Source organism: Syngnathoides biaculeatus, chromosome 23, assembly GCF_019802595.1.
Source record: "Syngnathoides biaculeatus isolate LvHL_M chromosome 23, ASM1980259v1, whole genome shotgun sequence".
In the NCBI taxonomy this organism is placed as follows: domain Eukaryota; kingdom Metazoa; phylum Chordata; class Actinopteri; order Syngnathiformes; family Syngnathidae; genus Syngnathoides; species Syngnathoides biaculeatus.
The window spans coordinates 8743618-8765153 of NC_084662.1; the positions used below are offsets into that span (position 1 = coordinate 8743618).

General features: G+C 45.9%; 2 protein-coding genes and 1 long non-coding RNA gene across 9 annotated transcripts in view; 1 reads left to right on the plus strand and 2 right to left on the minus strand.

Moving 5' to 3' along the window:
* usta (uronyl 2-sulfotransferase a) overlaps positions 1-10171 on the minus strand; it is a 47517-nt gene extending 37346 nt beyond the window's left edge. The window contains exons 1-2 of one of the 4 annotated variants that reach the window (XM_061812694.1): positions 10033-10171; positions 9600-9952 (exon numbers count right to left, since the gene is read on the minus strand). In XM_061812694.1, the coding sequence (XP_061668678.1) occupies positions 9600-9894 (295 nt within the window). In that variant the 5' untranslated portion in view covers positions 9895-9952; positions 10033-10171. Of the gene's footprint in view, positions 1-1118; positions 1791-9599; positions 10007-10032 lie in introns of those variants that run through there. The other 3 variants (XM_061812693.1, XM_061812695.1, XM_061812696.1) reach the window with 3 other exon arrangements.
* Positions 10026-11339, plus strand: LOC133496755 (uncharacterized). Its single transcript, XR_009793848.1, has 3 exons — positions 10026-10110; positions 10208-10327; positions 10438-11339. It is a non-coding gene; the product is annotated as an uncharacterized LOC133496755 (long non-coding RNA).
* Positions 11340-11508: 169 nt separating this feature from the next.
* sash1a (SAM and SH3 domain containing 1a) overlaps positions 11509-21536 on the minus strand; it is a 153124-nt gene continuing 143096 nt past the window's right edge. Inside the window, exons 17-20 of one of the 4 annotated variants that reach the window (XM_061812684.1) lie at positions 20394-20522; positions 16585-17546; positions 14997-15128; positions 11509-14436 (exon numbers count right to left, since the gene is read on the minus strand). In XM_061812684.1, coding sequence (XP_061668668.1) covers positions 14179-14436; positions 14997-15128; positions 16585-17546; positions 20394-20522 — 1481 coding nt within the window. In that variant the 3' untranslated portion in view covers positions 11509-14178. The remainder of the gene's footprint in view (positions 14437-14996; positions 15129-16584; positions 17547-20393; positions 20523-21536) is intronic. The other 3 variants (XM_061812685.1, XM_061812686.1, XM_061812687.1) reach the window with 3 other exon arrangements.

A 21536-nucleotide genomic window follows, 5' to 3' on the forward strand; every position in this document is an offset into this window, starting at 1 on the left:
GCAATTGAAACACCGGGCAGGGTTTTTACATTGTTTGTGTGTTGAAGGTGTGGCGATGTTTTAAATCTTTCCCACGCGCGGGAGCATCATGCTAGCTGGCACAGTACTGCACAGCTTTGCAACATTTGTTTCAAGGTGGTAAAGAAGGAGCTAAGTTGAAAGGCGAAGCTCTCAACTTGCCAGTCGATCTACGTTCCTACCCTCACTTATGGGCGTTAGCTGTGGGTCGTGACCAAAAGAACAAGATCCCGGATACAAGCGGGCCGAAATGAGGGTGTCTGGGGTCTCCCTCAGAGACAGGGTGCGAAGCTCGGTCACCCGGGAGGGGCTCGGTGTCGAGGGACTGTGCCTGGAGCCAGATGAGGCGGCTGGGGCATCTGATCCAGATGCCTCCCGGACGCCTCCCAGGTGAGGTTTTTCCGGGCACGTCCCACCGGAAAGCGACCCCGAGGACGACCCAGGACGCGCTGGAGAGACTACGTCTCTCGGCTGGCTTGGGAACGCCTCGGGGTCCCTTCCGGAAGAGCTGGAAGAAGGGGCTGGGGAAAGGGAAGTCCGGGTATCCTCGCTGAAGCCACTTCCCCCTGCGACCCAATCCGGAACAGCGGTAGAAAATTAATGGATGGATTTGATTCAAGGCCCAGTACATTTGAAGAGAAACGAAAGGTTAGTATGTGTGAAAGGAGTTTAATCAGGAAGTACAAATTGTGAGAACTTTCGTCTGATATAAGCAGAAAATCCGAAGATGAGCCACGAGGGCCTCCATGGCCGTCTGACTCCCAGAGAGTTTTGAGCCGGCGGTGACTTCTTGCGGGGCTCGCGGCTTTCCTGCCTTTCGAGCGGCGCAGGAATATTTGCGGTGATAATAACCCACCAGGGTCCAGTTCGGACTGATCCGACAAAGCTTTTATTCACGCGCTCCGCTGGGAGCGCTCAGCCCCTCAAAAAACAGTTTGGGTTAACATCTACAGAGGGTGAAGACTACGACGAGGCGCTCGAGCTAAGTGAAATTTCAAAACAACTTCTTGCATATGAATCTCAGTGCGGCGCTAACAACAGCCTGGCGGTCCGGGCTTCTGTTTGTACGAGCGATTTGAAAAAAAGTGCGAAATACTTGCAGCGTTGGCTTCCACAGATGCCGTTCTTGTCGCGGTCGAGGCTAGTCAAGGGCGAGGAAGGCACGGCAAGACGTGGAGGACCCAAATGCAGGGAGGCGGGGAGGAAAGGCAGGGGTAGAGGAATCAAAAAAAGATTTATTTCTAAAAACAACTCAAAGCAACAACCAAAAATACTGAAAGTAACAAAGCATGACTTCATCTTAAACTCAAAACTTGACGTCACTTTCAAAAACACAATGAGCTACGAAGCAACCTGCTACAGGGACAACGGGTCAACAAGAACTGAAAGAAAACAGGAAAAACAGAGACCAACGAGACAACGAGAAAGGTCTGGACTAAAGGGAGCTGATTGGTCAAGACGAGGGAGGAGGGCAAACACCAACAGGTGGACACAACCGATAAAATCAGGACACAAGCCGGTGGAACACACGAAAACCAAAACTGAGACCGCGACAGTTCTTTGGCTTTCCTGGGGGAGAAGCAGAAAGAAAGAAGGAAAACCAAGAGAAAAGAGCGGAGCGGAATCGTACCTTTTCGGCATTTCTTACCTCCAAAGGCAAACGTTTCATTTCTTCAGGGCAGGGAAACGAGAAATTACACGAGCCTTTTCGGGGTCTCGGCATGTCTAGCCAGATAAGCGCTGATGCAAACAAATTTGCTCAAGTTCTTCTGGAGCCGAGGAGGAGTCACAGTCACTGGGACAGTTTTAGGGAAGCCCCCCCAAAAGAACGAGAAAAACACATGAAAATGAGTTCCAACACGAAAGCTCAACAGTTGAGGACTACACAGTTCTCAGTCTTTGCGCCGTGTCATCAATTTTCTTCAAACGTGTAACGGATTTGGAAATAAATCTTTCTTGTAAGAAAAAATATTGAAGGTCTTTTGATGGAGACCGACCGGAAAGGCACGAAAAGAAATATAATACGTCCCAGATTTCCATTTTTTTTTTGGGCCTGGAACGTATCCCGCCGATAAACGGGTAGTCATTGTATGCCAATCCTTTGCAAAAACAATAACAATAAGAATATTGTTCAAATTGACAGACAACATGTCGAAAGCGCCAGTTTTGGGCAAATCCTGCGGTCCCAAAAGTACATGGCATTTTTACTGGCGTTCCATCTAGAAAATGATTGACGTAGATATTCCCCCCCCGCCCCCCCTCGCAGCGGAGGACGCGGATTATTCCGACGAATCCGACGGATCGAGGGTGGAAGTCGAGCGGAAGGAAAGAGAGAGATGGAGTAGACGAGTGGAGCGGGGAGCTGCCAGGTTGTTCTGGGACGGACCGGCGGAAACGCTTCGGAAGCCGAAAAGGGACTGACGTTTTTCCGAGACGTGAAGCAACGCGGGGAGAAAAAAAAACCCCAAACAAGTCCCAGAATGACCTTTGAACTCATTTTGAAGAAAAAAGGGTTGCTACTGGAAGCGAGGAGCGACCTCCTTTGTTAACCTCGGAAGATGTCTCCTCGGAACATCTGGAAATTGTCAGAAAATAAACTTCAGCACGTTTGTGAGCGTCAAACGCAGAAAAAAAAAAAAAAAAAAAACCACCACGAGGAAGGGGAAAACAAAAAAAGGGAACATCTCCGTCCCGAAGTGCGACAAGTGATGGGCAGATGAGGATTTTAGCACTCGGCCTTACATCGGGGAGCTAACGGCACGTCGGGAACAAGACAGAGCTCGGTTTGAGAGGGCGAGAGAGAGAGAGAGAGGAAGCATTTTGAGACGGTGGTGCGAGCTTTGCTTTCCGCGGGGAACGTCCACATTCCTTCGAGAGGCTTCAAAAATGCTGCCTTCTCATAACAATCCGTCGCTGCGCGTTCACACCGGCTGACGCTAATCCGCTACGAGGCTAAAACGGCGGACTATACGAGTCACCTGACGTTTGGATGAATGAGGTGTCGAGTAGTTTTGTACGGGTCATAAAAGTTCAACGGAACTGTGAGAACTGAAATTCCAGTTGCTCATTTGACAACAACCAAAAATATAATGAAAGTATTACAGACCATCGCGTTGGTATTTTTTAATTTTAATCTAAATGCCTGGGGCGGCACGGGGTCTCAGCTGGAAAAGCGTTGGCCTCACAGTTCTGAGGACCAAGGCTGGATCCTGGCTCTGCCTGCGTGGGTTTTCTCCACGCACTCCGGTTTCCTCCCACATCCCAAAATCATGCAATATTAATTGGACACTCTAAAAAAATTGCCCATAGGTGGGATTGTGAGTTCGACTGTTGTCTGTCTCTATGTGCCCTGCGATTGGCCGGCGACCAGTTCAGGGTGTGCCCCGCCTCCTGCCCGTTGACAGCGACCCTCGTGAGGATAAGCGGCAAAGAAAATGCACAGATGTAAATGTCCGCAAGGTATACGACTCGCCCGAAAGTTTATGGTACTGAATGCAGCCTGAAACTTGTGCAACTTAGTTGAAGATTTAAGCTTTTATATCCTTTGTTTCATAACAATAATAACAAGGATACAAATGCATAATTGCTCGTGACTGAAATGTACCCCGAGGAATATTATCCATTTTTTTATGGTATTGCGTGTGTGACAGAAAAGCTGTTCAACTAAACAATTTGCGTACAAATGTTTATCGTACCGACTACAAAACTAATTACAGCCAAGCTTTTATTCCCATTTCTAGGTTACATAAATGGCGGTCATAAAACAAGCGCGACGCAGCGAATCCCGCGGGGCTTCCTACAAATACGACGCAGTATAAGCTGGGAGTTGTTTGATCAATTTAACACAACGCACCACTGTACACTTTGTGTATCGTCGGTGTTATTAACGGGTTTTACTTTGCTTTAAATCTGTGAGGAAACAAACTGACTGCGTTTTCATTTTGATTAATTTTGGCCCGCGCATATGTGGAGGGGCTGCGTTAAACCCGAACCTAAACAAAAACAAAAAACAAAAGCAGAACCACACAAAGAAATAAGAAGCATTATTTCTAGTCTGTGTGAAATGCGTTCAATACATGGAAATTATTTGGTTTTGTTTTGTTTTTTTAGATGCAACAACAACGACAAAAAAAGCGAGAAGCGAGAGAACGAGTCTAAAGCCCAATGCTAACGTTCATTTTGTTTACTACAGAATTCCATTTTTTTCCCTGTACTCCATACGTTAAAATGGAATAATATTGCCCCGATATTTATGCATTTTGATTGGTGTATTTTGTATTTTGCCACTGTTGTTGTTCATTTCCGTCAATTTGATTGCTAGGACGTTGATTAAACACGTAGGCTAGCATGTTAGGTTATGATGCTTTTTAGCAAAGTCTCACTCAGCTCATCATTGGCTACTTTTTGTCAACAAAAAAAACCCTTCATAATTTAGATCTACTGTGACTGCTCTTAGCGGAATTTGATCCAATTTGATTGAAGTAAAACTAGGAGATGACTGCTAAGTTAGCTTACCATGCTAGCTGTGGGGCAGCTTTGCATGCTTGTATCAATTTGAGTACTGACTGGATAAGTAGACCATTACCTATTACCTATTAGTGTAATTTCCGGCCTACAAGCCGCGACTTTTTTCACACGCTTTCAACGCTGCAGTTTATGCAGTGATGCGATACAAGTGCTAGTGTTGGTTATAAGCCTCAGTAGACAGAAAGAGTTTAACCCTCGTGCCGCGCTACCGCTACTGCCACGCTAGCGTTAAACTCTTTCTGTGTACCGAGGCTTATAGCCAGGTGCGGTCTGTAGGGTGGGAATTACGGTTCTGGTGTATTAGTGTTTAAGTCCATTTGAATGGAGGTGATGTCGACTGTCGATTTAGCTTATTTTGCTAACAACTAAAGTTCAATCTTCGCCTGTATTGGCCAGCGTTTCGTGGAAAAAATGTGCAATTGGGACGTGTTTTTATAGTACTGTATTGTGCACGAGTCCATTTTAGTTTGTATTTGAGAAGGAAGGCGCACTGAATAAATCCGCCGACTGCTAGTTTAGCTTAGCGAGCCAGCCGTTGACCAGCGTGAACGGAATGCGGTGAAACTGCAAAAGGACAAAAAAGTCAGGCAAACAAATACGGATCAAAATATTTGACAACTGTTTTACAAGCCGCGGGATGGCATTCTTGCGTCCGCAGTTTTCTGGAAGGGAACGCGAAGGTTCGACGTCCTCCGCAGTCGCAAATGCAGCAATGTTCCGATCTTTTCAACGCGAGCAGCCTCAGTTCAACTCAACTGAACCCATAGGGCGCATATGCTATATAAATCCTTCAAAGCCAGTCCCTTATGGTTTTACCAACACGGGCGGGGCACGGCGGTTCCGTCTGTATATTTAAGGCCGCTATTTTGAAAACCGCCACTTATTTCTCTGCGGTCTGCCGAAATAGAGACGGAAAGACAACACGGTTTGCCCGCTGCGAGTGACCACCATGTAACACGCGCCCAGCGACCGCCACGCTGCACACTGAGAACCCAATTAAGGGAGTAATGAATGCCTTCAGAACTTTGATGCTCCAAGAAACAAATGGAAAGAACAGAAACGGGGCATAAACGCGCTGCGGGGGCAATAAACAAGAGTGGGGGGGGGGGAACCAAAAGCCAAACACACAAAAAAAGTGACGCGAACACGTGTGAAGGAGCTGCAATTATCGTGTTTCTAATTTGAAGCGTAAACGGAGCCGGGCGGACATGAAAGGTCGGCGGAGGCCGTCGAGGCGTACACTCCATTTACATGTTGTAAGCAAACACGCAATTTTCTCGCAAGAACACTAGTTATCCTGGCTCTGATCTTTTAAATTATGGGCTATCTGTTTCATGCAGACATCCAGTCATGGTACCACCCCCGCGGTGGCAAGACCAGCCACCCACCAGTTTCTCATTCCGGCCAGCTATGATCGGAAAGCCTTGAACGCAACACGGTCACTTTAAAAAAAAATAAAAAAAATTGTTTGGACAGATGTAGGCCGAGGGACGGGAGCGTACTTTAATTTTATTTCGGGGCGGGCGAATGGTTATGTTTATCAGATGGTTTGTTCATTGGCTAGCGGGCTCCATCCTGTTTAACAGAGGACGACGAAAGATGGCCGGATTATAGGAGAAAAACACGGGCTGAGATTGTTCTATTTTTAACTCTGTGCTGAAAGTGAACTTGAGCTAATTGTAACGTAATGACCGCACTTATCGTTCAATCAATAATTAAAAAAAAAAAAAAACTCTTTCCATCATTCCACGTCAAGCCTTCCCATTTCCAATTAGCGCACGACGTCCAGTCACAGAACGTTGACCGCTAACGCATTTGGGCTTTGTCCCGAGTGAAATTTCCATGAGGCGGAAAACAAACAATGTTTATGCGTCCGTAAACCGAGCACAACCGTAGGCCTGTGGCCGATGTCGTGTCGACCTCCAACCGGAGAAAGCGGGTAGAAACAAGGAAACTGGTACATACTGTACAGTGTCATAGTCTTGCCGGTCCCTGTCCCGGCCGTACCCGTCCCCGATGCGGCACGCACCTGCCGCAGTCGTCTGTAGTAATCACGTCCCAGTTATATAGAACCACAGGTACGGTCTGGCCTTTGCCAGATCTTTGCTTCCTGCCTCGTTCCCCCACTCTCGTAATGCCGTTCCTGATCTCCCGTTTACCGACCTTTGCCTGCCCGCTGATCTGCCTCCTACCCCTGACGTCCTTGTTACTGTTGCTCCCGTTGCCTGCCTGCCTGATCCCCGACACCGGACTGAATAAATACGTTTCCCGAATTGCCTCTACGTCTCCCGAGTCGTGCCTTTGGGTCCAACCCCGTGTTCTGGTCGTGTACGTTTCTGATATTCAACCTGTCTCCTGAAAGGGTTTTTACAAGCTATGTGGTTGTTTTGGCATTTGGACCGAACGTAACGCCAGTTCGGAAGTTGTCGCTTCCATGTCAGGAATATGGAGTCCAGATTCCGACTGCAAGACTGACTTATATCCAGTGAACGTCTGCTAAACCTAATGCGTCACTTTTACTCACCTAACTGGATCGCATCACATATTTTTTTTGCCTCTTACAAACACTCATCTTGCGAAGATTGCAGCCGTACAAACGACTCCACATTAGTTAAGAATGTACTCCATGATTGTTCTCAGAGAACAGAGAGTTCCGTCAATATTGTTATTCGCTCCGTTATAAGGTTGTTTTGTGTGCCGGTTTTGTAAATTTGTGTGTGGTGAGAGGGGCTTACAACTAGTGAAGATTGTTGGGGATCTTCACAAGTTGCAGACCGTCACAAGTCTGGAACGGGTCGGGGATCAGCAAAATGTTTGGTGAAAATGTGACAACTATTGGCGCCCTCAGTCTGAAGGTTCTTGTGAGGACGTTCGGCGGAAAATTAAGGTGGCTCCACGTACTGGACAACAGGAACTTCTTCATGATCTTAAGGCAATCGGGACGCAGGTCACCAAGACTAAAAAAAAAAAAAATAACGCCCTTCACTGTGATGGAGTGAAACCTTGGAGTGGCGGTCTGCTCGAGAAGGGACATGAGCAAGCAAGTTTGCCACACTGAACTCAGTGACTCACAGAACCCTTTGGAGAAAGGACCGTGGTCAGATGAAAACAAAGTTGAGCCATTTGGCATCAATTTCATCCATTCCGTTCCACTAACCCGTCCGTGTTTGGACGAGGGGGGGAAAAAAAAAATCGGAGTATGAGCCTCCAATAATTATTCGTCGACTGAATGTATGTGGGCACAGTTTGAAAGTATCGTCATTACCAAGGATGGTCCCTACCCACCTTGGACTGGCTGACAAAACGAGATTTCAAATCTTGTTTTTCCACACAACCCTGGAACCAAATTTAGGACGGAGTGTCTGAACAAAAGCATTTCCAGGCTAGCGACGACGGACTCACGCGACTGAGTAGTTCTTGCGCCACACGCAGCCGTCGACACAGTTTTATGCGTCGTCTCAAAGGCTACACGGCCGTGTTCTTTGTGAAACTGGCAGCCGGGTCCGCTCTTTTTTACGACTTTTGGTCGGGCGATTGGAAAGCGAAAAAGGTATTACGTTTGAAAAGGCAGAATGTTTTGCGTTTGCTGACCGGTTAGCGATCCCCGCGGGAGCTCGCGGAGATGTTTTGCAAGGACAGAACTGTGGAGTTGATCCACTTTTATTGGCTTCATCAGGAACCGCTTGAACACGGAGTAGTAGTCAAATCAATCCCATATTTTTACAGATTTAAGTAACTAATCGGGAGGACTGGTGTCGTCGATTTAAACAACATAAATCTCCTGTCCTGATGCGGCATAAAAATCTATTTTCCCATCTTTCCGCACATCTTTGCGCAGATTTGGACGATGACTAAGAGCAGCGATTTGTGCGTGGGTGGCGCGTTGTCCGTTCTCCGGCCACGACGTGAGCAGTTTTATACAGAACCAGCTGCCGATAACCGCCGGAGACTCAAATCTGTCCGCCTGTGCCTTGACCCAGTTCACCAAAATCGTGTTAGACCGGCGGTCTACCCTGCACCACGGTTTAGCTGTAATCTGCATACCCCCAACGGTCAAACGCTTGACCCCCTTGAACCCGAAAGGTCTGCTACCTTTCTCCCACTGCACGCCGAGTGACATCCTCAAACCCCCCCCCCCTCTCTCCGGGTCGGGCGGAACAAAAAAGCCCCTGTTCTACCTTCCTCGGCGTCCCCGGCGAAACCAAGCCGCTATTCTCCCGCGCCGACGCACACCCACATTCCCGTGCGCCGACCCTCGCCTTCATCTCGCCACGCCGCGGGCCAAAAGTAACACGAACCGCCAGAAGGTAAATAAATCATCTAATCACTGGACGCCCTTAAAAAGACACGCGTCACTGGATGTTGACTGCTTGCATTATGTAATATTTTCATCTATATGGACGTGGTAATAAACCGTCGGTGCAGAGGTGGCTTTTCGAGGTATCTGTGGCAACGCCGCGGATCATAGAGTCCAAACGGACCCGGTAGACGTAGAACCGTGCAAAAACAGTGTTGTTGTCGTGGGATAAAAGGGAAAGCGCGGAAAGGTTAAAAGTCGTAAATGTGGGAGTTGTAAACAATACTCTGAACTGGTGAATGTTGGAAAATGGGGCAGTTGTGCACAAATTGCAGTATAAATATGATGATTGGACGCAGAACAGAGTAAAAGTGTGCAAACGCAATCAGTCAGTCTTGCAAAGTTCAAGTTGCACACTTCGAATTGAAGTGACCGACGCACGTCCACGAGTAGAAGAGCAAAAGTGAAGTGAAAGTTGGACACCCAGAACGTTGTGGACATTAAATAGCGCAAAAGCTGTGAGATGTGCGCACGCGCGGACGGTGTAAAAGTGAAAGTTGTGCAAAAGTGAGACTCGCGGACGCGCAAATCCGAAAGATGCGGTCGTTAGAAAAGCGTCCAAGTTAAAACTGGTTCCCGACAGATTTACGCACGCGGCAGAGATTTGACCTCATCGGCCTTTGCGCACGGATTAAAATCAAATCAAATCAAATAATAATAATAATAAGAAGAAGAAGATGAAGAATCAGGTCCTCACCGAGATATTGTCGTATGTCCAGCAGGACTTTGGGGGGTCCTCCGTTGAGCTGGTAGAAGAGAGAGGACAGGCAGAAGAGGAAGAGCGCCGCCATGCAGAAGCCATAAACTCGCAGGGAGAAGCGCCAGGGGAGCGAGGCGAGCGAGCACAACTTGTGCTGGTTGCGGTGGTCCCTGAAGTGGGCGAGATGGGGGCTCTGCTGCTGCTGCTGCTGCTGCTGCTGCTGCTGTTGCTGCTGCTGCTGGTTGCTGCTGCTGCTGTGGTGAGTCGGACCGACGCTGTAATTCTTCATCATCTGCTCCTCACAAGGCGCCGTGCGAAGTCACCCATTTGAGAACCATCGGCAAGTCCTACTTTGGACGGAGGAACAACGACAAAAAATGGTTCAAAAAAATATCCCCCCCCATTTCTCCCCCACCCCCCACCCGCCCACCCGTCACGGGCTCCTCTCCTGCAAACCAGTCCGCTCGAGGAGGCTCCTCGCTCGGCTTGACTCGCTAAGCGCGCTCCGGTATGGAAACTGCTTCAAGGGTCCATCCTTCTTTCTCCTTCTTCTTTCTCTGACTCCCCCTCCTTCCCCTCACATTATTTTTTTTTTTTAAAAAAAGGGTGTCAGATTACTGAACGTGGAAAGAGAGGGAGAAGAAAAGGAGGAGGAGGAGTACTGTACAGTCAAAAGTTCCGACTGCCAACATTTTGCGCTTTGGGTTGGGAAACAGCGCCATCAGGTGGTTCACCCAACACAAACAAAAGTGCACCCCCGCATACTCGCGACTTGCGGATTTTTCTTCAATTCATAATCCATCCATCCATTTTCTTACCCGCTTATCCTCACAAGGGTCAGGAGTGCTGGAACCTATCCCAGCTATCGTCAGGCAGGAGGCGGGGTACACCGTGAACTGGTCGCCAGCCAATCGCAGGGAACGTGGCGACAAACAGCCGCACTCACAATCCCACCTCGGGACAATTTAGAGTGTCCAATTTTTGTTGCATGTTTTTGGGATGTGGGAGGAAACCCACGCAGGCACAGGGAGAACATATCTTGTCACTGTACATGCTCAATGCACCATTAGTATTCACAAACTGTTACTGTTACACAATTATGAACACTTTTCATCTATCCTTTGATGGCATTTAGCATTGTGTTTTAGCATTAAGTGGTGGTTAGCTACTTAGCATTTTTTTTTTATCTTTTCGTCATGGCGAACACTTTTTTTTTTAACTATTTACTCAGGACATCCTGTAGATAACTGGCAGTGTTCCACAAGGCTCTATACTAGAACAACACATTTTTCTACATTATACTCTACATAGTACCGCTGTGATGGAAAACTGGTGGCGTTCCATAAGTTAGATTTAATTTTACAATCTTTTTGGCTCAAGGCAATATATGCTTCAATATTTTAACAGTTTTTATGAAATTGTTGAAACCAAATTTCAAATTTGTGGGGAAAAAACTGAAAAAAGAAAAGCCAATTAATGGAGAGTCAGGCAGGAGACATTTTTCTGTCATATTTTACATCAGGGGTGTCAAACTCATTTTTGTCATGGGCCACATCCTAGTTACGGTTTCCCTCAGAAGGGCCATGATGATCGAAACCATAAAAACCTTTCATCGCCTCATCATATTTACACGTGAAACTTATGAACTCGGACTCCTACTTTGGTAAGCCAAAGATGCCTGCAATACCTCCATGTTATCATTTATGATATGACAATTTGAAATTTTTGTACAGATTTTAACAACTCTCACAGGAGTCGACACACGTGATTCGCCTTTGCAGGCCACATAAAATCATGCAGCTGGCCCGATCTGGCCCCTGGGCCTCGAGTTTGACATCTGTGTTTTATATAGAGAAGAGCATTTTTTTTTTAAATACTTTTTTTCTCCTGGGTGGGGGGAACACGCATAAACAAATTTGTATGAATTGAAAGTATGCAGCCTTGCTGGAAGATTTCCTAAAACAACACTGATAAAAACTTTTTTTTCATTCCAAACCATAGCAGAAGGGCAGCATATGGCAAGAAACAGTTTATTATTATTATGGTTGTGAACGACAAAGTTATGGACATTTTTTTTATTATTATTTCAATACACAAGCAAATCTGTATGGACAATCATGAAGTAGATGAGAAGCAAATAAAAGAATTTGTACACATATGTTACAATACAAAGTGTATGCAGCGCCGTCACTGGCTAAAGCAATACGCATGACGCAGGAAGATATTGCTATTCTTATGATACAGCTAATTACAGTCGATAAGATATGGAAAGGAAACCAGAAGGGGTCGGGGGGGGGGAAATAACTTATTTAAATATCAATTACATATATAGAATGTGCAAGGCCTGCGTAGCATTTCATATATGTAATTAAGATGGTGCAAAAAAAAAAAAAAAGTGGGAGTGATTAGGGGAAAAAGGTTTATTACTCCGTTGTTACGCTCGCCGTTCGTTAAGGAGCCGCCAAAAACTTCCACGTTAACAAAAGTCAAAGTCTCAGCTAGATTAAGTCACCCTCTAAAGTGCATTTACAGTGTCAGTATCTCATTTTTTAAACTGTTTTATTAAACACTTTCCGTCTCGCATCTCCACGTGTTATTTTTATTTTTTTTTTGGGGGGGGGGGCGCTTCACACATTCTCTTTCCTGGGAATAAGAAAAAGGTAAAAAAACAACAACAAAAAAGATGTTTTTGGCATGGTTTCACGCCAATTGTGCCTTCGTTTTCTCCCTGATTTTTTTTTTTTTTTTTTGCAGCTTTCCACCCGATGCCATCCGCAAAGAAACGTTTCAATGACCCTGACGGCGGATTTCGCACGCAGCGGAATCTAGAAAATTCTACACGATTCGTGACTCTGAAGATAAAGCTGGGGGGGCTTGGGTAAAATTAATAAATAGAAGGTAATAGATGGTGGGTTCCAGGAATAAAAAAAAAATATATATATATATATATATAATAATTAAAATGAATTCAACTACAAAATTTTCATTTTCAAAATGATCAAATTAGATAAATCCCATTGGAAATTTTCTGAAAAAATATTTTTCAAAATCATAAATTATGTTCGGAACGATCTACAAATACAAAGAAAATGTTTCAAATCTTACCATGAATATATTTACTGTTTAACCTCAGGCCGATTTCACTTTCATGGTTCCATCCATCCATCTTTCCATCCATTTTCTGAGCCGCTTATCCTCACAAAGGTCACGGGGAGTGCTGGAGCCCATCCCAGGTGTCAACGGGCAGGAGGCGGGGTACACCCTGAACTGGTCGCCAGCCAATCGCAAGGCACATCGAGACAAACAGCCGCACTCGCAATCACACCTAGGAGCAATTTAGTGTCCAATTAATGTTGCATGTTTTTGGGACGTGGGAGGAAACCTTGGGGAGAACGTGCAAACTCCACACAGGCAGGTCCGGGATTGAACCCGGGACCTCATAAAATCCTGCTTCATTCTAAACGTCAACTGTCTCTCTTTGGATATTCTTACTAAGGTCTTGTGTGTTTTTAACCACTGAAAAAAAAAACAAAAACAAAAAAAAAAAATCGTCTTCACGTTATTGAAATAAATTGTCAGTATTTGCCGCGTTGAGCGATTAAAAAAAAAATAATAATAAAGGCCTCCCCCTAAAATTTACGGCAACATCACGATCCGCTGATAAGGCGAAGGCAAATCGCCGAGTCCGAAACCTCGTCCGGGTACGTCGGGAACGGCGCTCGGCAATGACCCCGGCGGGACTTTCCAAAAAGACGCGTGAAAATGAAACTAGCACAGGGAGTCCTCGGCTTAAGACTATCTCGATCTGAGACGTTTCGACTTTACAACGCCCGTCCCCCGTCCAGGTTCTTTGAAACTTGTCGAGATGTGGAGGAGCGAGGACCAGGTTCCTTCGCAATAGCTAAGCACAGCCTTCCCTATTTCAATGTATTTGCTTTTTATTCAAAGTATTTTGACTTTAATGGTGGAATCCGACTTAAGTCGAAATTCGAAATAAGTCGCTAACTGCAGGAACGGATCGCAGTCGCAGGCCGAGGACTCCCCGTATACAGAAATAGTCATAAAAAAGGAAGCCACGTGTCACTTAATGGCATCTGCAAAGCAACAACGGGAGTCAACTCGGCGGCGGAAAATACGCGACGCGCAAAAAGTTAGGGAGGATGAACTCAAACTGCACTCTACCGTTCAGAACGGCCGAACATCATTTCAAGTTTTTGACTGCACGATCAAGCGTTCATTGTGCGACATGTCACCCCTAACTTTTGGTGAGTGGTTCAAGAAAAGGGACTTTTCAGAAGCGACGCACTTGTGAAGAGTCCGTTCCACAAAATGGCGGAGTGCCAGCAAAGTCTCTTGGGGGGGCGTGTCTTTCCTTCACAGCAACTTCTGCATTTCTCTTTACAAAAAAAAAAAATAAAAATAAAAATATCCTTTTATCATCCGGGAAAGTCTCCGAGTTGCCGTAAACATTTTGAGAAAAGGGTGCTGTAAAACTTGTCTTGACAAATAGGAAATATTCGTGTGCAGAACGCCGGATACTTTTGATTGCACCCAGACCGCGGCGGCGGCGACGGGATTACACGTCCCGGCGCTCGGCGACCAGCCGGGCCTCGCCGACCATGCGTCGGGCGTGCTTGCGGTCGCGCACCCCCGCCTCCCAGGCGCCGCTCTCCGTCAGCGAGGCCACGCCGCTCAGCGAGTCCACGCCGGCTGCCGCCAGGTTGGAGGCGTACATGGGGAGGCCGATGGACACCAGCCAGTCGGAGACGGTGCAGACGCTGCCCGCCGGCGCCGCCGGTTTCCGGCACATCTCGGTCAGACCGCCGGAAGGGATCTGAGGACACGAATAGCGCATCAGAACATGCAGTCTGCTGCGGGTATCTAGCGCAAATGCAGCGAGCAGTTAGCTAGCTAGCATCCTCCGTTTCGATACTTAACTGGTGTGGAAGGTTTAGAGCGCATCATTGTTGGCCACGAGTGCACGCATGTAATCGACGGAAAGTGGAACAAGCAAACTTTTCAAGTCAGATGGATCAGTCAGCATGCGGTGAGGGGCTTCATACCGATGTGGGCACTTTAGAGCAAAGGCAAAAAGTGAAAATTTAAATTCTTCACTGTCAAGTCAGTGGCCAACATCCCTCGCTCTCCCTCTGTGATGTGCGCCCACTCACGGCCTACAACGAGGCGCTCTAAAGCAACGGCACCAGCGTGGGCTTCAATAGCTAGCTAAATGCACGTCGCGATTTGCGTAGGGGCTAAACTTGTATAGCGGGGGAGCTGTGACTCATGCCACAAAAAAATAATTGAAATTGAAATGTTGAACAAGTATTGAAAGCTGCGTCTCTACAACGGAGTACAAGATCGGTCGCGATCATTGGAGCTCGGCGTCCTTACGGCCATGCGGTGTTGCTTGCGCAGCTCTCGGACTCTGAGCTGATCCATGGTGGAGGCCACCTCCTTGACGGGCTGCTGCAGGTCTTCGGAGTAGCGCTGCACCAGGGGCCGGGGGACGCCGCAGCGGCCGTGCTGGGGTGGGGGGCGCAAGACAATTGATTACTTCGGCAAACACTCCCTCATGGCAAGAAGACGGCATCGGCTGTTATGAATATAAACACATTTGGTATGCTGATGGAATGACTTCCAAAAGGGAGTCCGGTTTGAGTTGGCAGAAGGTGGAGCGGAGGCGTGTTGAGAAAATGTTTGAAAAGATTGCAGGAGAAGGACAGCCAAAAGGCAAATATTCAGCGCGCTCTCTTCGGACGACTTTGTCTTGGAGAGATCTGTAAAATGGTCAAAACAGCCACAAAATGGCACTCGCCGCCAAAATGGCTGACTTCCTGTGTCCTTTGGGGTTATTTAAACTTTTTGGTTTCCTCATGATAGACGTGCCAACCAAATGTTTTATTTTCTTAGGACCTCTGGAAGTGTCCAAAATGAGCCCAAAACAGCCAGAAAGTTGCAGCACTGATTGTGAGAGACGCACCCACCGAACGAAATGTTGATCTGCAAAATTATGCAACTGATAAGGCATATCACACTGTGACATCACAAAATATTTCAGTGTGCACGCGTGAAGCTCAACTTTCTGATAGGAATTTCACTTTTTAAAAAGAACTACCAAAATAAAATGAGGTTTTGACAATTACATTTTTTTAGATGTACCCGTAAGCATGTAATACCTGTAATAATTAAATCATGAAAATTATTTTTATTATTTTAATTAATTTTTATCAAATTTATTTCATAATTTTTTTAAAAGAACTACCAAACTAAAATAAGCTTTTGACACAATTGTATTTTTTTAGCTGTACCTGTAAGCCTGTAATAATAAAAATATTTTCATTATCTTATTTAATTTATTTTTATTTAATTTTATAACTTTTTAAAAAGAACCTCCAAACTAAAATAAGCTTTTGACACAATTGTATTTTTTTAGCTGTACCTGTAAGCCTGTAATAATAAAAATATTTTCATTATCTTATTTTATTTTTATTTAATTTTATTATTTTTTAAAAAGAACCTCCAAACTAAAATAAGCTTTTGACACAATAGTATTTTTAGATGTAGCTGTAAGCCTGTAATACCTTTAGTTTTATTATTTTATATAATTAATTTTTTTTTCTTTTTTTTTTAAAGAACTACCAAACTAAAATAAGCTTTTAAGCCTGTTATACTTGTAATAATTAAAGAATTCATTTCTAAAATTATTTAATTTATTTTTATCAAATGTATTTAATTATATTTTAAAAAGAACTACCAAACTGAAATAAGGTTTTGACTTAATTGTATTTTTTTAGATGTACCTGTAATACCTGTAATAATTAAATAAAAAATATTTTTCATTATTTTAATAAATTAATATTCTAATTATTAACATGTTAAAAAAATGAATAATTACATGTAATAATAATGTAAGCGATAAAAAGTTTCAGATTTTTATCCCCCCACCACGAGCAGCGACCCGTTTCGACGTCACGCGTACCTTGTCCGAATACGGCTCCTCAGTGAGATCGATGCCCTCGGCCTGCAGTCGCTGCTCCAGCAAGGTGAGCAGGTCGGGACCGGTCTTGGAATGGGACAGCTTCCTCGTCACGGCCACCTTGCCCCCGAGGTCGGAGAGCCACGGGGGCGCGGCGGCCGCCCCCGCCTCCTCCGAGGCGTCGCGGGGGCCGCCGGGGGTGCTCGGCGTCTTGGCGGGGAGGGGCGGGGCCGGGCCGGCGCCCCGCCGCGTCACGGGGCTGCTCGGCTGGGAGCGGGTGAGCGAGTGCGTCGGGGAGGGGCCGGGGGACGGCGATGAGGGCACGGAGAGCGGGGAGTGGCAGAGCCCGTTGGAGAGTCTCTCTCTGGACTTCTTGGCGGGAACGGGAGGCGGTACCGGCGGCTTTTTGGGGTGAGTCCGAATGACCCTCTCACATCTCGCACTGGACTCGGGGGGACTCGGGGCCCCGGTGGCGGGACAAGGCGGCCTCAAGGGCAGTTGCGAGGGCACAGGGGGTCTGTCCACTCTTGGTTTGGGACTCACTGGTGGAGTCCCAGTACAAGCTGGCGAACCTTCCTCTTTTAAGACCTTTACGGGGAGACCGGGATCCGTACTGGGTTCTCTTTTAGCGAGTTCAACCTCCACATTGTCAAAGTTCCTCTGCTCCCAGTCCAGATCTCCCAGGGAGCGAGAGCGTTTCCACGATGCGGCGGGCTGGAAGGGTTCGTCCAGGTCCTCACAGCTACGACTGGCCGGGATGGGGGAACGCCTCTGGGCTTTGCGGCGACCCAGGAGGTTGAAACCCTTCAGGGAGGGCTTGCTGAAGAGGATTTTGGGGAACTTGGAGCGCTGGTTTTTCGCATTCTGCTGCACGGCCTCGCTGGAGATGCTCATGGGGAGGGTGGCGAAATCCGGGGAGTGGACTGCGGAAGAGCGACCGGAGCGGGACGCCTTCTTGCTCTTGCCTGCAAAAGTTTAAAAAAAAAAAAAAAAAAAAAAAAAAAAAAAATTCTTCGTCACTGAGTACCGTAATCGCCCGCAAATATCAAAAATCCGCCCGTTTAATAGAGAACAGCTCTGCAAGTAGCAAGTCGTACGTCATTATGAAACAGGATTAGCTGGGAGTCGTTCAAATGACGCGACGGGCGGCACCGAGCGCGGTAGAATGAAAAGCGAGAGCGACTTACCGGCTCGTCGGTGCCGTTTACAAAGCGTGATGGGAGAAAGTTTGAATGGGATGGGACAGAGAGATGTTCGACAGATGGAACGGCAACCAAAAAAAAAAAAAAAAAAAAAAGTAGAAATATTGTGTTAGTCCAATACAGGAAGTCAAATTAGCAGGTGCCAAACTCAAGGCGCGGGGGCCAGATGCGGCCCGGCACACGATTTTATGTGGCCCCCGGAGGCAAATCATGTGAATCAACTTCATGATTTTTGTTCAAAATTTCAAACTATCATATCATAAATGATGACATTGACATATTGCAAGCATTTTTGTGTTACCAAACATCAACAATAGTTCACAAGACAAATTTACCCTTGATTTCTGATTCCAAAACTAGTTGATGCGTTTAATGTGTAAATATGATGGGTCAATAAAAATTTCCATGCTTTCAGTCATAACGGCCCTCAGAATGAAAACGGGAACTACAATGTAGCCCGCGATAAATATGAATTTGACACAACTGATGTTCAGTGTTTAAGTATCCGAAGCCATGATGGCATCTTGATTTTTTTTTTTTAAGTGAATTTCTGTTTAGTTGTGGAAACGTCCAGCGATGAAAATTTTTGATTATTGCACACAAAATATGGTTGTCCTCAACAATGTCTGTACAGTTTTATAGAATAGAAGATGAGATGGAGAGTGATTAGTTAGAAATTGTGAATATACTTCTTTCGAAAACGCAGAATGTGAAGATTTTAAAGGCGTGAGAAGGAAAACGGGAGGCCAAACAAAAAGAAAGCAGAACCATCTTTATTGTTTTTTTTTCTTTTGGGGGTGGGGGGTGCGGAGGGACTGGTCAGGACATTTTTCCCCTCTCTCTTTCTTACTTTTAAATCCACAGCTGCAATCCGTATTGTGGCACAGAACGACCCGGACCGACCCGCACCCACAACGGAGTGAAAGGCGACGATTTACACTGAAAACCAGCAATCAGAAAGGAAAGCGGTTTTTGACAGAAGTGTGATTTACGGGTTAAGGACATGTGGAAAAAATACGCGGGAGAAAGACGGCAAACAGGGGCGCTCCAGCGCTCTCGAAAATGGACACAAAGTCATGGAAAAGCTTCATAAAAGCAGGATTTCTTTTAGTTTGAAAAAAATAATTCCACGGGGTTTAGGCACATCATGCAAAACTGGCGCTGTGCGGAACAGTCTCTATGAAACGAGGCCCATCGGGACCGCGGACTTCCCAATAACGTCGCGCCACTCGGCTAACTTAGCAGAAATATTCGTCACCGTCCCCCTTGTACACCGTCATCAATGTGGAATCCACAGGCGGGAAGCCTTCGATCGGCAAAGAGTTTGTTCTCGAGAGAACGCTTGTCGTGCGCACGGGGGAGGCGCGCCCCCTTTGGCCGTGCGCTCCCGGCGCCGCCCCCAGCGGGCGGGCTAGGCTTAGCGGTCCGGGGCCGGGATCCTTCCCGGTTACATGCAGACTTCGGTACTGATGGCACAGAAGCCCTACAAGGACGGAAAGAGTGATGAAGGGTGGAAAGAAAAAAAAAAGAGTGAAAAGTATGCCATGAGAGGTGGGGGGGGTGCACCAGAGCAGGGGTTCCCAATCTGTGGCTCGGAAGACAATTTGGGTCCTGTGAGAGTTTCTCTTGGGTCAGGCATTCACCGAGGAAAAGGCTCAAGTGCATTATTGTCATGTACAGTGTGCATTAATGGTAAGATTTTTTTTATGAATTAAAAAATGCAATCATAAAAAATATGAAAATATGTTTCATTGTGATGTTCTATGTGATGATTATTTTTTTCCAGGAAAAAAAAAAAAGGCCAAAAATATTTCCGTAAGAAATTGTGTGACGATGAAAATAAGTCAATTTACATGTCATGGCGTCAGACGAAAAATAAATATTAAAAAAGTAGTGTAATAATTGCATTGGAATTTTTTTAAAGAAAAATATGCAATTCGGTCATAATATGAACCAGTTCAAATATGAAAATTGAATTACAAATTCATGAGGAAACTTTTTTTCTCCCAATCTTTCAAAAAATAAAATTAAGGATCAAAAGAAGAAAAAATGATTTTACAAGAAAAACCATATTACTTCTGTATGTTATAAAATTGTTGAGATTCCAAATTTTCTTCATTAAAAAAAAGTCAGAAAGGTACAGACTCAACTGGTTGTCAGGAAATGGCAAGGCGCATCCAGAAAACCATCACGATTTATTAATATGTGAATGTGGGATGAAAGCAGACGACCCGCGGAAAAGCCACGCGAGCGCCAGGAGAATGCGCAAACTCGACAAAGCCCGGAATCAAACTTCAAACCGCAGAAGTGTGATGCAGACATGCTAACCACTGCTGCCGAAAGTCATATGATGAGGGTGGGGGGCGGGTGTATATTCATGTGTTATGTGTCATCCGGTATTTTTGAAAAATTTGTTTTTGAGCTGACAAAGTTTGGGAAAGCCGGCTCTGGAGCGACAAAGGCAAGGAGGCGGCGGGATGGATCGAGTGAAAAACCCGACTGATTATCAGGCGGCATTCGAGGGGGTCGGGACGGGTGGATTTCGAACGCAGAAGCGCGACGCCGTGGAGTGACAAACCCGACACAATTCCAGTGCGGCCATTTTCATACCGTTCTCCAAGTTCTCGTTGCTCTCGTAGCAACCGGAGTCCCGAGGGGAGTCGCCGATCAGACCGCGACCCTCGGACAGCAGCTTCTCCTGGGAGCCCGACGAGCCGCCGCGCTCCGGGTCGCTGCTGCCTGGACGTTCAGAAAATGGGATGTATTCAACCTTTAACCTTTAAATAAACCAACCATTTTGAAGACCCTGACAAGTGAATTCCAAGACAGGAAAACCTCGGTTCTCGAACGTACCCGTTTTTGAACAAATCTCTTTTCGAACGAAAATTGGTACTCAAACGCCCCAAACCCGGAAATAACATATTGCGCGCGGCCAAGCAGCTGACCCACCCACGTCGCGGTTTGCTATTGTCAATTCGAACGTGCCCCCCTGAAAAAAAAAATTGTTATTCTGTATAATGCAGCCTCCGTCCACAGACGTGTCCCGGTACTGACGGTTGTTTTTTGTTTTTTTTCTTATGGAGGACTACCGTATTAAACCCCAATCATGGCACCAAAGAAGGCAAATTGCTTGTTTAAAGTTATTCTGCACTTTTGTTCATCAAAAAGGTTTACAAGGCTTGGGGTCAAGTCGCTACAGATACAGCAATACACTCCCAGCCTAGCGTACTCTACTAATAGAGCATACATTTTAAGCAAAAAATAAATATATTTCTTAAATAATGTATTTAAACTATACATGCATTTGTACTATGCATTTTTTTTTTTTTTTAAATCAGGAAAAGCTAAAATTCTGCTTTAAAAAGCAGAATTTATTAGCCTTGGAACGCATTATTTCTTTTTCCATTCATTGTAATGGGAAACATCGATTTGGTTTTTGAACAAATCACTTCTCGAACGGATTGTGGTAGAGAACTGCGGCATCACTATTTGTTTCTAAATCCATTATACATCTTTGGAGATAATCGCTAATAATGTGCAATGACTGACAACTATGTAGCATTAGCGGTCACTTGGCCTAATTACAACGTACGGTGAACTAGCTAGCGATTTCTATATTCCTGAAAACGCTTCTTCCCTTTAGATAGTGTGCTGATACGGCCACTATTGAGCGCCTCGTTGTTGGGTGGGAGTGGGCGCGCGTCATGAAGAGACAGATGGAAGTTTGAGGCAAGCCTAAATTCAAAGCAACAA